At 47.0% G+C, this 17,169-nt stretch overlaps 1 protein-coding gene across 4 annotated transcripts in view; it reads left to right on the top strand.

Annotated features, from left to right (window-relative positions):
* The window catches only part of LOC138247184 (killer cell lectin-like receptor subfamily G member 1), a 163,752-nt gene that overhangs the window by 85,048 nt on the left and 61,535 nt on the right, over positions 1-17,169 (top strand). For all 4 annotated transcript variants that reach the window (XM_069201928.1, XM_069201930.1, XM_069201929.1 and 1 more), the window contains one exon: positions 13,818-13,976. In XM_069201928.1, the coding sequence (XP_069058029.1) occupies positions 13,818-13,976 (159 nt within the window). The remainder of the gene's footprint in view (positions 1-13,817; positions 13,977-17,169) is intronic.

Genomic DNA, 17,169 nt, shown 5'->3' on the forward strand with positions numbered 1-17,169 from the left:
CGGTGCTCACCCGAAGTTACACAAAGGAGTTCCACGTCGCTGGAGACCAACTTAGAAAGTCGTGCAATGCAGGTTAGAGTGCCGTGGACCCAGGCTTGGCTGTGCACAAAGGATTTCCGCCAGAAGTGCACAGGGGCCGGAGTAGCTGCAAAAGTCGCGGTTCCCAGCAATGCAGTCTAGCGAGGTGAGGCAAGGACTTACCTCCACCAAACTTGGACTGAAGAGTCACTGGACTGTGGGGGTCACTTGGACAGAGTTGCTGGATTCGAGGGACCTCGCTCGTCGTGCTGAGAGGAGACCCAAGGGACCGGTAATGCAGCTTTTTGGTGCCTGCGGTAGCAGGGGGAAGATTCCGTCGACCCACGGGAGATTTTTTCGGAGCTTCTAGTGCAGAGAGGAGGCAGACTACCCCCACAGCATGCACCACCAGGAAAACAGTCGAGACGGCGGCAGGATCAGCGTTACAGAGTTGCAGTAGTCGTCTTTGCTACTATGTTGCAGTTTTGCAGGCTTCCAGCACGGTCAGCAGTCGATTCCTTGGCAGAAGGTGAAGAGAGAGATGCAGAGGAACTCGGATGAGCTCTTGCATTCGTTATCTAAAGTTTCCCCAGAGACAGAGACCCTAAATAGCCAGAAAAGAGGGTTTGGCTACCTAGGAGAGAGGATAGGCTACTAACACCTGAAGGAGCCTATCAGAAGGAGTCTCTGACGTCACCTGGTGGCACTGGCCACTCAGAGCAGTCCAGTGTGCCAGCAGCACCTCTGTTTCCAAGATGGCAGAGGTCTGGAGCACACTGGAGGAGCTCTGGACACCTCCTAGGGGAGGTGCAGGTCAGGGGAGTGGTCACTCCCCTTTCCTTTGTCCAGTTTCGCGCCAGAGCAGGGCTAAGGGGTCCCCTGAACCGGTGTAGACTGGCTTATGCAGAATTGGGCACATCTGTGCCCAAGAAAGCATTTCCAGAGGCTGGGGGAGGCTACTTCTCCCCTGCCTTCACACCATTTTCCAAAGGGAGAGGGTGTAACACCCTCTCTCAGAGGAAGTCCTTTGTTCTGCCATCCTGGGACAAGCCTTGCTTGCCCCCAGGGGGGCAGAAACCTGCCTGAGGGGTTGGCAGCAGCAGCAGCTGCAGTGAAACCCTAGGAAAGGCAGTTTGGCATTACCAGGGTCTGTGCTACAGACCACTGGGATCATGGAATTGTGCCAACAATGCCAGGATGGCATAGAGGGGGCAATTCCATGATCTTAGACATGTTACATGGCCATATTCGGAGTTACCATTGTGAAGCTACATATAGGTAGTGACCTATATGTAGTGCACGCGTGTAATGGTGTCCCCGCACTCACAAAGTTCAGGGAATTGGCCCTGAACAATGTGGGGGCACCTTGGCTAGTGCCAGGGTGCCCTCACACTAAGTAACTTTGCACCTAACCATTACCAGGTAAAGGTTAGACATATAGGTGACTTATAAGTTACTTAAGTGCAGTGTAAAATGGCTGTGAAATAACGTGGACGTTATTTCACTCAGGCTGCAGTGGCAGGCCTTTGTAAGAATTGTCAGAGCTCCCTATGGGTGGCAAAAGAAATGCTGCAGCCCATAGGGATCTCCTGGAACCCCAATACCCTGGGTACCTCAGTACCATATACTAGGGAATTATAAGGGTGTTCCAGTAAGCCAATGTAAATTGGTAAATTGGTCACTAGCCTGTTAGTGACAATTTGGAAAGAAATGAGAGAGCATAACCACTGAGGTTCTGATTAGCAGAGCCTCAGTGAGACAGTTAGTCACTACACAGGTAACACATTCAGGCACACTTATGAGCACTGGGGCCCTGGAGAACAGGGTCCCAGTGACACATACAACTAAAACAACATACATACAGTGAAAAATGGGGGTAACATGCCAGGCAAGATGGTACTTTCCTACACAACCCCCCCCCCCAAACGAAGGACAATAAGACTAGCCATGACCTGATGAGTCTTCATTGTCTAAGTGGAAATATCTGGAGAGTCCATCTGCATTGGAGTGGCTACTCCCAGGTCTATGTTCCACTGTATAGTCCATTCCCTGTAGGGATATGGACCACCTCAACAATTTAGGATTTTCACCTTTCATTTGTTTTAGCCAAAGTAGAGGTTTGTGATCTGTCTGAACAATGAAGTGAGTTCCAAACAGGTATGGCCTCAACTTCTTCAGTGCCCAGACCACAGCAAAGGCCTCCCTCTCTATGGCAGACCAACGCTTTTCTCTGGGGGTCAACCTCCTACTAATAAAAGCAACAGGTTGATCCTGGCCCTCAGAATTAAGTTGTGATAGGACTGCCCCTACTCCTAACTCAGATGCATCAGTTTGGACATAGAATTTTTTAGAGTAACAAGGGCTTTTCAGGACAGGTGCAGAGCACATGGCCTGCTTCAGCTCCTCAAAAGCTTTCTGACAGTTTGCTGTCCATAATACCTTTTTAGGAATCTTCTTGGAAGTGAGGTCATTAAGAGGGGCTGCAATGGAGCCATAGTTCTTAATGAACCTCCTGTAATACCCAGTGAGGCCTAGGAAGGCTCTCACCTGAGTCTGAGTAGTAGGGGGAACCCAGTCTATAATAGTTTGGATTTTCCCCTGAAGTGGTGCAATCTGTTCCCCACCAACAAGGTGTCCCAGATAAACCACCTTACCCTGCCCTATCTGGCACTTTGAAGCCTTGATAGTGAGGCCTGCCTTTTGCAGAGCCTCCAAAACTTTCCATAGGTGGACCAGGTGATCATCCCCGCTGGAGCTAAAGACAGCTATATCGTCCAAATATGCTGCACTGAAAGCTTCCAGCCCTTGCAGGACTGTGTTCACCAACCTCTGAAAAGTGGCAGGTGCATTTTTCAATCCAAAAGGCATTACAGTGAACTGGTAATGTCCTCCAATGGTTGAAAATGCAGTTTTAGGTTTAGCATCTTCTGACAATTTGATCTGCCAATACCCTGCAGTCAAGTCAAAAGTGCTTAGATACTTGGCAGATGCCAGTGTATCTATGAGCTCATCTGCCCTGGGTATAGGGTGAGCATCAGTTTTGGTTACCAAGTTGAGACCTCTGTAGTCTACACAAAACCGCATTTCCTTATTTCCATCTTTGGAATGGGGTTTTGGTACAAGTACCACAGGAGAAGCCCATGGACTTTCAGAGTGCTCAACCACTCCTAGTTCTAACATTTTCTGGACCTCTTGCTTTATGCAGTCCCTGACATGGTCAGGCTGTCTATAGATCTTACTTTTGACAGGCAAGCTGTCTCCAGTATCTATAGTGTGCTCACACCAAGAAGTGGTACCTGGCACAGTAGAGAAGAGTTCAGAGAATTGATCTAGGAGATTTATGCAATGGTCTTTCTGCTCAGCAGTAAGACAATCAGCCAAAACTACACCTTCCACAAGAGCATCTTGTTCTGTGGAAGAGAAGAGATCAGGTAGAGGACCACTGTCTTCTTCCTGTCCCTCGTCAGTTGCCATGAGCAGGGTGAGATCAGCCCTGTCATAGTAGGGTTTCAGGCGGTTGACATGGAGCACCCTAAGGGGACTCCTGGCAGTGCCTAAGTCAACTAAGTAGGTGACTTCACCCTTTTTCTCAACAATTGTGTGGGGACCACTCCATTTATCTTGGAGTGCTCTTGGGGCCACAGGCTCCAAGACCCACACTTTCTGCCCTGGTTGGTACTGAACCAAAACAGCCTTCTGATCATGCCATTGCTTCTGGAGCTCTTGGCTGGCCTGAAGGTTTTTACTGGCCTTTTTCATATACTCAGCCATCCTTGATCTGAGGCCAAGTACATAGTCCACAATATCTTGTTTTGGAGCTTGTAAAGGTTGTTCCCAACCCTCCTTGACAAGTGTGAGTGGACCCCTAACAGGGTGTCCAAAAAGAAGTTCAAAGGGGCTGAAGCCCACTCCTTTCTGGGGTACCTCCCTGTAGGCAAAAAGGAGGCATGGTAGAAGGATATCCCATCTCCTGCGGAGTTTTTCAGGGAGACCCATAATCATGCCTTTGAGAGTTTTGTTAAATCTCTCCACCAGTCCATTAGTTTGTGGATGATAGGGTGTAGTGAACTTATAAGTCACACCACACTCCTTCCACATGGCCTTTAAGTATGCAGACATGAAATTGCTTCCCCTGTCTGATACTACTTCCTTTGGGAAGCCCACCCTGGAAAATATTCCCAAGAGGGCCTTTGCCACTGCAGGTGCTGTAGTGGTCCTTAAAGGAATTGCTTCAGGAGATCTTGTGGCATGGTCCACTACCACCAAGATAAACCTATTGCCTGAAGCAGTAGGACGGTCTAGGGGGCCAACTATGTCAACCCCTACCCTTTCAAAGGGAACACCAACCACAGGCAGTGGAATAAGGGGTGCCTTTGGAGTTCCACCTGTTTTGCCACTGGCTTGACAGGTTTCACAGGACTTACAAAATTCTTTTGTGTCCTCAGACATTCTAGGCCAATGAAACAAGGGAACAAGCCTGTCCCAAGTTTTCATTTGTCCCAGATGCCCATTAGGGGAATGTCGTGGGCTAGAGTTAGGAGGAACTTTAACTTTCTGTACTCCTGAGGAATCACTAATCTCCTGGCAGCTCCAGGTTTAGGATCCCTATGCTCAGTGTACAAGAGGTTGTCCTCCCAGTAAACTCTGTGAGAGTCACTGACATCCCCATTAGCCTGTTTGACAGCTTGCTGTCTTAGACCCTCTAATGTGGGACAGGTTTGCTGTGCCACACTCAGCTCCTCTATGGCAGGCCCCCCTTCACCCAAATGCTCAGCAGTGTCTGCTTCAAGCTCCTCTGGTGTAGGTTCTGCACAGGGAGGGAATTCTTCTTCCTCAGAAGTTGAATCCACTGTAGAGGGATGGATAGTAGGAAGTGGTTTGCTTCTACTAGCCCTAGCTTTAGGGAGCACTTGGTCCATTGTTCCAGGATCCAAGCTTCCCTGTCCTTTTTGCTTTTTGGCCTGAGCCCTGGTTAAAGCAAAACTATGCCCTGAGATGCCCAGCATTGCTGCATGGGCCTCCAACTCCACATCTGACCAAGCTGATGTCTCCAAATAATTTCCTAGTAGACAGTCTACAGGTAAATCTGTGGCTACCACAACTTTCTTTGGACCAGTAACCCCCCCCCCAGTTGAGATTAACAACAGCCATGGGGTGGCTAAGTGTGTTGTTGTGAGCATCGGTTACTTGGTACTGGTGACCAAGTAGGTGTTGTTCAGGGTGGACCAGTTTCTCTATGACCATAGTCACACTGGCACCAGTGTCCCTGTAGGCCTGAACCTCAACACCATTTATTAGGGGTAGCTGCTTGTACTTATCCATATTAAGGGGACAAGCAACTAAGGTGGCTAAATCAATAGCCCCCTCAGAGACTAACACAGCCTCTGTGGCCTCCCTAACAAGGCCAACCCCAACTAAGTTACCAATAGTGAGCCCAGCTACTCCCTTGGATTGGCTATTAGTAGGTTTGCTCCCACCACCACTGCTATTAGTAGGGACACTAGGTGTAGCAGTAGGGGTTGTAGTGGTAGGAGGCTTGGTGCTTTTCTTTGGACAACTGAGATCTGTTGTCCAATGGCCTTTTACTTTACATAAATAGCACCATGGTTTCTTTTCTTTGTGTTGATTAAAGGATTTGGACCCACCACCCCCACCAGAGTGTTTTTGTGGGCCTGATGAAGACTCATTTTTAGATTTGTCCCCACCCTTGTCAGAAGACTTACCATCCTTCTTTTTGTTGCCATCTTTGTCACCCCCTGTATGAACTTTTCTGTTCACTCTTGTTCTGACCCATTTGTCTGCCTTCTTTCCCAATTCTTGGGGAGAGGTCAGATCAGAGTCCACCAAGTACTGGTGCAACAAATCAGACACACAATTATTAAGAATATGCTCTCTCAGGATCAAGTTATACAGGCTTTTAAAGTCAGTAACCTTACTGCCATTTAACCACCCCTCCAAGGCCTTCACTGAATGGTCAATGAAATCAACCCAGTCTTGTGAAGACTCCTTTTTGGTCTCTCTGAACTTTATCCTGTATTGTTCAGTGGTTAAGCCATAACATCCAGGAGTGCATTCTTAAGAACTGTAAAATTATTGGCATCACTTTCTTTCACAGTAAGGAGCCTATCCCTACCTTTTCCACTAAATGATAGCCATAGGATAGCAGCCCACTGCCTTTGAGGGACATCCTGTACAACACAGGCCCTCTCAAGTGCAGCAAACCACTTGTTAATGTCACCCCCCTCCTTATAAGGGGGAACTATCTTGTGCAGATTCCTGGAATCATGCTCTTTTACAGGATGACTATGGGGAATACTGCTGCTGCCACCATGGGTTTCTAAACCCAACTTCTGTCTTTCCTTCTCTAATTCTAATGACTGTCTATCCAAATCCAGCTGTTGCTTTTTAAGCTTCAGTCTGGTTTGTTCCACCCTCAACTTATTGAGTTCCCTTTCTAACAATCTGTCATCAGGGTTGGTGGGAGGGACATTCCTAGATACAGAGGTATGATGGGAATGAACAGAAGGAGACCTGTCCCTTACAGAGGGCACCCTAGCAGCTTGGCTGACAGTGTAATGTGAGAGCACATCATCTGTATGATGTGACTCCACCTCAGTAACAACTATGCTAGACTGTCTTGTAATGGGCAGGCTAAGAAGTTTCTTTCCTGAACCTTTTCCTGGGGGAGTCCCTGGATCAGATTGTAAACCATTAGCTACTTTTTCAACAGATGGGGCACTTTTAGCCTTATCTTGTTCTCTAAGCATGTTAAGTAACAGTTCTAAGGAAGGATTCTTCCCTACACTCAAACCTCTCTCTATGCAGAGACTCCTTGCTCCTTTCCAGCTAAGGTGATCATATGCAATCTTGGACAGATCAACATTTTGGCCTGTGCCAGACATTTTTAGAGAGAGTTAAAGTGATAGAATAAGAGAAAAAAGTTTTCAGAACTTTTAGAAAGACAGAAAAAAACTTTTAAAACATTTTAAACTTTTTAGAACTTTTAAGAAAGTTTAGATGTACTTTTCAGCACTTAGAAAAGAGTGAAAAGAGGAAATGCAAAACTTTTTAGCTATGTGTACACACACTGAACTTGTTTTGTATATTTTTCTCTTATGAAAAGTACAATGACAAGAGTGGTAAGCAGTCTCAAAGCACTTATCCCACCGCTGCACAACCAATGTAGGAGGCTGGACTGGCTTGTAGTGAGTACCAAGGGGTACTTGCACCTTGCACCAGGCCCAGTTATCCTTTATTAGTGTATAGGGTGTCTAGCAGCTTAGGCTGATAGATAATGGTAGCTTAGCAGAGCAGCTTAGGCTGAACTAGGAGACGTGTGAAGCTACTACAGTACCACAAATGTCGCTTGCACAATATCATAAGAAAACACAATACACAGTTATACTAAAAATAAAGGTACTTTATTTTTATGACAATATGCCAAAGTATCTTAGAGTGTACCCTCAGCAAGAGGATAGCAAATATACACAAGTTATATGTACAAAATACCAAAAATATGCAGTATAGTCTTAGAAAACAGTGCAAACAATGTATAGTTACAATAGGATGCAATGGGGACACATAGGGATAGGGGCAACACAAACCATATACTCCAAAAGTGGAATGCGAACCACGAATGGACCCCAAACCTATGTGACCTTGTAGAGGGTCGCTGGGACTATTAGAAAATAGTGAGAGTTAGAAAAATAGCCCTCCCCAAGACCCTGAAAAGTGAGTGCAAAGTGCACTGAAGTTCCCCCAAAGACAAAGAAGTCGTGATAGAGGAATAATGCAGGAAAGACACAAACCAACAATGCAACAACTGTGGATTTCCAATCTAGGGTACCTGTGGAACAAGGGGACCAAGTCCAAAAGTCACAAGCAAGTCGGAGATGGGCATATGCCCAGGAAATGCCAGCTGTGGATGCAAAGAAGCTTCTACTGGACAGAAGAAGCTGAGGTTTCTGCAGGAACGAAAAGGGCTAGAGACTTCCCCTTTGGTGGACGGATCCCTCTTGCCGTGGAGAGTTGTGCAGAAGTGTTTTCCCGCCAAAAAAACGCCAACAAGCCTTGCTAGCTGCAAATCGTGCGGTTAGCATTTTTGGATGCTGCTGTGGCCCAAGAGGAACCAGGAGGTCGCAAATTGGACCAGGAGGTAGAGGGGACGTCGAGCAAGACAAGGAGCCCTCTCAGTAGCAGGTAGCACCCGGAGGAGTGCCAGAAACAGGCATTATGATGATGCGTGAAACGGTGCTCCCTCGAAGTTACACAAAGGAGTCCCACGTCGCCGTAGACCAACTTAGAAAGTCGTGCAATGCAGGTTAGAGTGCCGTGGACCCAGGCTTGGCTGTGCACAAAGGATTTCCGCCGGAAGTGCACAGGGGCCGGAGTAGCTGCAAAAGTTGCGGTTCCCAGCAATGCAGTCTAGCGAGGTGAGGCAAGGACTTACCTCCACCAAACTTGGACTGAAGAGTCACTGGACTGTGGGGGTCACTTGGACAGAGTTGCTGGATTCGAGGGACCTCGCTCGTCGTGCTGAGAGGAGACCCAAGGGACCGGTAATGCAGCTTTTTGGTGCCTGCGGTAGCAGGGGGAAGATTCCGTCGACCCACGGGAGATTTCTTCTGAGCTTCTAGTGCAGAGAGGAGGCAGACTACCCCCACAGCATGCACCACCAGGAAAACAGTCGAGAAGGCGGCAGGATCAGCGTTACAGAGTTACAGTAGTTGTCTTTGCTACTATGTTGCAGTTTTGCAGGCTTCCAGCGCGGTCAGCAGTCGATTCCTTGGCAGAAGGTGAAGAGAGAGATGCAGAGGAACTCGGATGAGCTCTTGCATTCGTTATCTAAAGTTTCCCCAGAGACAGAGACCCTAAATAGCCAGAAAAGAGGGTTTGGCTACCTAGGAGAGAGGATAGGCTACTAACACCTGAAGGAGCCTATCAGAAGGAGTCTCTGACGTCACCTGGTGGCACTGGCCACTCAGAGCAGTCCAGTGTGCCAGCAGCACCTCTGTTTCCAAGATGGCAGAGGTCTGGAGCACACTGGAGGAGCTCTGGACACCTCCCAGGGGAGGTGCAGGTCAGGGGAGTGGTCACTCCCCTTTCCTTTGTCCAGTTTCGCGCCAGAGCAGGGCTAAGGGGTCCCCTGAACCGGTGTAGACTGGCTTATGCAGAATTGGGCACATCTGTGCCCAAGAAAGCATTTCCAGAGGCTGGGGGAGGCTACTCCTCCCCTGCCTTCACACCATTTTCCAAAGGGAGAGGGTGTAACACCCTCTCTCAGATAAAGTCCTTTGTTCTGCCATCCTGGGACAAGCCTGGCTTGACCCCAGGGGGCCAGAAACCTGTCTGAGGGGTTGGCAGCAGCAGCAGCTGCAGTGAAACCCCAGGAAAGGCAGTTTGGCAGTACCAGGGACTGTGCTACAGACCACTGGGATCATGGAATTGTGCCAACAATGCCAGGATGGCATAGAGGGGGCAATTCCATGATCTTAGACATGTTACATGGCCATATTCGGAGTTACCATTGTGAAGCTACATATAGGTAGTGACCTATATGTAGTGCACGCGAGTAATGGTGTCCCCGCACTCACAAAGTTCAGGGAATTGGCCCTGAACAATGTGGGGGCACCTTGGCTAGTGCCAGGGTGCCCTCACACTAAGTAACTTTGCACCTAACCTTTACCAGGTAAAGGTTAGACATATAGGTGACTTATAAGTTACTTAAGTGCAGTGTAAAATGGCTGTGAAATAACGTGGACGTTATTTCACTCAGGCTGCAGTAGCAGGCCTGTGTAAGAATTGTCAGAGCTCCCTATGGGTGGCAAAAAAAATGCTGCAGCCCATAGGGATCTCCTGGAACCCCAATACCCTGGGTACCTCAGTACCATATACTAGAGAATTATAAGGGTGTTCCAGTAAACCAATGTAAATTGGTAAATTGGTCACTAGCCTGTTAGTGACAATTTGGAAAGAAATGAGAGAGCATAACCACTGAGGTTCTGATTAGCAGAGCCTCAGTGAGACAGTTAGTCACTACACAGGTAACACATTCAGGCACACTTATGAGCACTGGGGCCCTGGAGAACAGGGTCCCAGTGACACATACAACTAAAACAACATATATACAGTGAAAAATGGGGGTAACATGCCAGGCAAGATGGTACTTTCCTACACACTTGTTTTGCTATTCTATGTTCCCCCAAGTCTCGCAATAAAATGGTACCTCACTTGTGTGGGTAGGCCTAGTGCCTGCAACAGGAAATGCCCCAAAACACAATGTGGACACATCACATTTTCCCAAAGAAAACAAAGGTGTTTTTTGCAAAGTGCCTACCTGTGGGTTTTGGCCTCTAGCTCAGCCGGCACCAAGGGAAACCTACCACACCTGCGCATTTTTGAAAACTAGAGACCTAGGGGAATCAAAGCTGGGGTGACTTGTGGGGCTCTCACCAGGTTCTGTTACCCAGAATCCTTTGCAAACCTCAAATTTGGCTATAAAAACACCTTTTCCTCACATTTCGGTGTCAGAAAGTTCTGGAATTTGAGAGGAGCCACAAATTTCCTTCCACCCAGCATTCCCCCAAGTCTCCCGATAAAAATGATACTTCACTTGTGTGGGTAGGCCTAGTGCCCGCAACAGGAAATGCCCCAAAACACAACGTGGACACATCACATTTTTCCAAAGAAAAAACAGGTGTTTTTTGCAAAGTGCCTACCTGTGGATTTTGTCCTCTAGCTCAGTCAGCACCTGGGGAAACCTACCAAACCTGTGCATTTTTGAAAACTAGAGACCTTGGGGAATCCAAGATGGGTGACTTGTGGGGCTCTCACCAGGTTCGGTTACCCAGAATCCTTAGCAAACCTTATAAAAAAGTTCTGGAATCTGAGAGGAGCCACAAATTTCCTTCCACCCAGTGTTCCCCCACGTCTCTCGATAAAAATTATACCTCACATGTGTGGGTAGGCCTAGTGACCGCGAAAGGAAATGCCCCAAAACACTAAAGCCCTCATTCCGACTTTGGCGGGCGGCGGGTGCCGCCCGCCAAGCGGAAACCGCCATTTGGCCGCTCCGCGGTCAAAAGACCGCGGAGGCCATTCTGGCTTTCCCGCTGGGCCGGCAGGCGCCCGCCAAAGGAGCACCCGCCGGCCCAGCGGGAAAGGCCCTGCAACAATGAAACCGGCTCTGAATGGAGCCGGCGGAGTTGCAGAGGTGCGACGGGTGCAGTTGCCCTGTTAGGGGCCCCCTGCACTGCCCATGCCAGTGGCATGGGCAGTGCAGGGGCCCCCAGGGGCCCCACGACACCCGGTCCCGCCATCCTGTTCCTGGCGGTAAAAACCGCCAGGAACAGGATGGCGGGAAGGGGGTCGGAATCTCCATGCGCCGCCTTGGAGATTCAGCCCAAGCAGGGGAAATCCGGCTTTAACGCCGCGGTCAGAATGGGCATTGAAGCACCGCCAGCCTGTTGGCGGTGCTTCCGTAGCCCCCGGCCCTGGCGGTCTTGGACCGCCAGGGTCGGAATGACCCCCTATCTGTACACACCAAAATGATCAAATACAAAACTACCTGTTTTTGCGGGGGCACCTGCGTTTTTGGTCCTGGGCTCAGCAGCCATCTAGGGAAACTTACCAAACCCAGACATTTCTGAAAACTAGACACCTGAGGGAGTCAAGGGAGGTGTGACTTGCGTGGATTCCCCAATGTTTTCTTACCCAGAATCCTCAAATTTAGCTAAAAAATCACATTCTTCCCACATTTCTGTGTGGGATCACGGCACCAGGACAAATTTCCTACCACCCAACGTCCCCCTCAGCCTCCCGGTAAAAATGATACCTCACTTGTGTAGGTGGGCCAAGTATTTGTAACAGGGAAGAGGGAAAAACATGTTGAAATTGAGGGGGAACCAAAGTGGGTCCAAAAGGGCAGTTTGGAAAAAAACATTTTTAGGCTGACTAGTGCAGCAGAATTTTTATCGCTATAGATGAGACAATGCTGGGTGGTAGGAATTCTGAGAATTCCTGCAGATTCCGGAAGGTTCCATCACAAAAATGGGGAAAAAAATGTGTGATTTCCAGCAAAGTTGGAGGTTTTCAGGGCATTGTGTGTAAGAAAATGGTGTGGGCTGCATGTGAAGCACACCACCTTGGACTCACCCAGAAGTTTAGTTTTCAGATGTGTCTAGGTCTTGTGGATTTTTCTACATGGCAGCATCCCAAAGTCCAAAAAATGCAGCCCTCAACATTCCAATTGGGACGATTTTGAGAGTTAGCTAAACTCTCATGACCCAAATGTAAAACCACAACCCCAATAATCAAATGTTCACTTGCTTACCGGGGGTTAGATGTTTTAGTATGCGGGGGGGAGCTGAAAGACTGTTACCCCCTTCAGTTCAGTGGGTAACCATGCCCATACTTGTTGGTAGCCACAACCACACTATTTTTTGCCCAAGGGGCTGCCCTCCCAAACAAAACAAACACATACACACACACCAATCCCTGGTGCCTAAGCGGTCGCTCCCCTTGCGTGAATTTGGGGCAAAAGAATTCTTGGTGCCTAGTGGTTTCTGACCCCTTTGGGGGCAGATCAGCCTAATAAAAATAGGCCGACCTGCCACCAAGGGGGACAGAAATGACCTAAAATAAATACCCCCCTGCCTAAGTGTTCGGTCCCCTTGCGTGAAATTGACGCAAAAAAAAAAATCCCTGGTGTCTAGTGGTTTGTGCCCTCCCTTGGGGGCAGATTGGCCTAATAAAAATAGGTGGATCTGTCCCAAATGGCCTAAAGAGAATTTTGCCCCCAGGGGAGCAACTCTTGCCTAAGGAGTCGCTCCCCACATATATAAAAAATAAAAAAAATCCCTGGTGCCTAGAGGTTTCTGCCCCCCAGGGCAGATCAGACTAATTACAATAGGCCAATGCCCCAAATGGGGCAGAAATGGCCTAAAACAAATATGCCCCCCCCAGGGGAGTGACCCTTGCCTAAGGGGTCGCTCCCCTCATGTGAAACTGACAACAAAAAAAAATCCTCGTGTCTAGTGGTTTCTGCTCCCTTGGGGGCAGATTGGCCTAATGGAAATAGGCCCATCTGCCCCAAGGGAGTCAAAAATGGCCTAAAGATAATTTTGCTCCCAGGGGAGCGACCCCTGCCTAAGGGGTCGCTCCCCACATATAAAAAAAAAAAAAAAAAAAAATCCCTGGTGCCTAGAGGTTTCTGCCCCCCGGGGGCAGATCGGCTTAATCACAATAGGCCGATCTGGAATGAGTAGTGCTAAAAAATAAATTACAATTATTTGAGCGAGGGGCAACGAGAGGTATTGTTGGAAGGAAAATATTCAAAAGTCAGAAGCCAAAGGAACATTACGGTGGTCCTCAGAGTAAAAGAAAAAATTCGAGTCACGGAATGAATTCAGCATGAACTTCCCTTCTCTATGAAACTGGTACAAACTTGAATGGAAAGTCTCAAGTAAAAATCTTACATCTTTCAGACAAATCTACACAGATTAAAGGGAGGTAGACCAACCAAAGAATCACCCACAAAGATATTTCAAATTTGAAAAAGAAACCATCCAAAACTGCTATGAAAGTAAATGCAGATTTGTTAGTTGGACACTAGCCGGTAGAGTGTGCTTGTTATTTTGTGATTGACTGGAGGGTGGGAGCTCTTTTCATCTGTAATCCTGGGTTTAAAAGAAATGGTTGTCTTTATCATGCGAACACGTTTAGATGTTTGAACACTTTCTGACTGCATTGATATGCTTTGTATTGCACATATATTCACTAACATCTGGTTAATATGTCAGTCCTTAGATGTTACACTCAAATTCCTCTGAAGACAGAGATACCTTCTGCCTCGGATGCTAACCGCACCCTCGAAATATGTTTCAACTCCGGCTTCATCTTTGAGAAGACATCGCTGACAATGGAGGGGTTGAAGGGCTACCTATGTAAAGATTTAAATGGTGAGAAAATGGGCAGCAATGTTATTGCTGGGACACACCAGAGGTGGGCTAGCCCCTGAAAGCTTGAGCCAGACTGGACCCTGAAGCCTGGTTCTGGGACTGCTTGAGGTCCCATTGGAACCTTGAGCCTATAATGGGCCGAGCTTTTCTGTGGCTTCTGTTTGCTATCCTTGCTCTACCCTCATGCCAAAAAAGGCGGGGGAAAAGCATTATGAAAAAAGGGGAGACAACTAGTTACCAATTTAGTGGCTGATTTGTACAAAGTGAAACCAGAAAACCGGAATTAATTGTGGATTCCCTGCTTAACCAAATTGTGTGACCATAGGCAAATATTTTATTATACCGGACCCCCTTTTTCTTCACTATTGCACAGGAAAACACATTCAGATACATGAGATTGGAAGAACAGCTGTACAAAAGCTTATAGTGTCTGATTTATTAGACTACAATGATGCTCCATCTATAAAGAGTTCACATGACAATTGGCTTGCCTCCTACTTCACTAAGACATTGTGGCCAGTGTGGGGGGAAGGAAGGAATAGTTTTTAGTTCATGTTTAAAAACTATCACTTTTGATAAGTACTTCTCAATGTAATGCAATAATGTGACGTATTAATTTAAAATCTTCTCATGTTAAAGAAATGCACTTTTTTTCATTTTTAAGAGTTTTTATCTTATTTTATGTGATGCTTTTTGTATGATCTATGTGGGAAATATTTTCAGGGCTTGCTTGTGTATGGGCTCTAAGAGCCAAGCCAGAACATTGGCTTGCCTCTGTCTCAGCTCACCCTGTTGGTTTGTTCGCTCTCCCATCTCTAGAACAAACAGGAGCATGTTCAACATTAACTTCATAACTCAAGCAGTGGTGTCACCAATGTGGAGCCAATAGTATCCTGGCCCCAGTTGCATTCCTCCTGGCCCCATCTTATGCCCTATCAGCACATATCATAGGCAAAGATAAATAAAACTTGGACTGGAGCTATTTAACTACGTCTGAAGGAGGAGGTGAGTCTGTAGGATAAGAAACAGAAAGGAAACACCATATGTAGAGAAAATGAGAAGAGAAAAAGAATTGAAGGAGGATTGACAGAATAGAAAAGGAAGAGGAAAATAAATGACTGAGTGGTGGATGAATAAATGAGTGGTTGAAAAGAAAGGGGACAAGAAATACATACACACATATGTACAGTCATGTACACATGTGTAGAAACATTTCGCTTGTTTGCCCATAATTGGTGGCCCCATCAGCTATGTGTGCCCCTCTTAATGATCAGTTCTAGACAAACCATTGAGCTCAAGTGCATCTCTAAAGAAGAATTTAGAGGACAAATCATCACCTTCAGACCATCCGAACCAATAGAAAAGGGACGTAAGTAGACAGGGAAGGCAGGAGTATAATCATCAGCTAAAATGATGAATAAGAGGGGAAGTGGTGCATATATATATAGTATACATGCTTTATTGACAGAAATAAATTGATTCAGAGAGGATAAAGAGCACATGGAATTGTCCTGTAGTCTTTGTTGGGAAAGGCTGGCAAAGGGTTACACCTCCCCCACAACAAAGGCAATGTGGTTGAAGAATTAAGGTGGAACAGGAGGCTACACCTGCTAAGAATGGAGTGGATAAGTAAAAAAGACATTTGATGGTTGGTGTTAGGATAATCTGCTAGACAAAGAAGTATTGACCAAGTAGGGACTGTGCTGCTGAGAGAAGGATTGTGGGGGAACCTCACAACTGTCCAGGCCACTGTTGGCCAACCAAGAGCAGTGGGATAGGGTAGAGATTGACAGTCAATATGTTGTTACCTCAATTTGAATGGTTTGAAATATGTACTAGTTACTGGTAACAAACAAAGGGCCTAGTTTATATCTTGGCAGTAAGCATACTCTGTCCCAAAAGTAGCAGAGTATGCATAGTGAAATCACTCCGACAGCATGACGGAAAAAGAGTCATTGTAGAAATGTCTATATGTCTGCCCTCCCAATTAGGATGGGCAAATATATCGCAATCTTTTTATTGTCCATCACCACCAGGCAAACTCAGGACATTGCCCCTTTCATCATGAGAGATGACACCCATAGTGAAGGGTGGATTTTCTTTATTATTTTCAAAAAGGAAATCACTTTTCAGGATTTTGTTTTTGAAAATAAAAAAGAAAATTGTTTAGTGCAAAGCTCCGACATATAGCTGGAGCCTTGCACCAAAGAGCAAAATGCGTTGACAGGAACTGCAGTGATGGCGGTTCCTGCCAAAGCTTTATATATGACCTCCAGCTTGGCTGTCATTTATACATTTGGTTGGGAGTTCCTCCACCAGGGGGATGGAGCAATATCCCCCATTCCCGGCAGAACCACAGACATTCTGTTACTGCTGTGTCCCCTCACATGTATATTGTTGCTGGATATTTGTTGCTTATTTTTAGAGTAAAGAAGTGATGCAGGATGACTGGAGAATTTAAAATGTCTATTTTGAGATTTAGAATGGAATCCTGTGAGATGTCTCAAGAACAATAAGGCTCAGATTTAAGAAAAGCGGATCTGCACCCAGTGCAGCGCAACTTTTCTTGCACCTCCCTAACGCCACTTTATGTGTGCCATATCTAATATACGGCGCACCATGGCGGTAGTTAGGGAACTAGTATCAACATTTTTGCTGCTAGTTTGGAGCTTTGCATGGTTAGCCTCAAAACGTTTGAGGCTAATCCTGCAAAGCCCATTGAGGCCCATTGTGAACAATGGCATTCCTCCTTTTAATGCCTGCTCTGAGCTCTCTTAGATTTATTTGCACCATTTTTTCTGCCCCCCTAACAGAGGAACACCCCCTTGGCATATATTATGCCTGGCGCCAGCATAATGTAGCGCAAAGGGTTGAAAAGTGGTGCAATGCATGCATGTCATTCGAGAGCGCCAGCCGGGCACCAAATTTATGGAATCCCGTAAGCCGGCGCAAAGAATTGGCTAGCGTCTGGAAAAATGACAATAGCCGGGTGGGGGTGGCGGCATGGAGGAAGGGGGTTTTGGACCAAAAAAACAACACTAGGCTACCTTAAACCAGTCTAGTCTCATTTCCTGATGCAAAATCATCCAAACCACATGACTCCTGTCTTGTAAAAGACAGGAGTCATGCTCACCACCCCGTTGGCCAGCACAGGGGACAAGGGTCCCCTGGACATGGCCATTACACCCAATGC

This window comes from Pleurodeles waltl, chromosome 7, assembly GCF_031143425.1.
Source record: "Pleurodeles waltl isolate 20211129_DDA chromosome 7, aPleWal1.hap1.20221129, whole genome shotgun sequence".
In the NCBI taxonomy this organism is placed as follows: Eukaryota; Metazoa; Chordata; class Amphibia; order Caudata; family Salamandridae; genus Pleurodeles; species Pleurodeles waltl.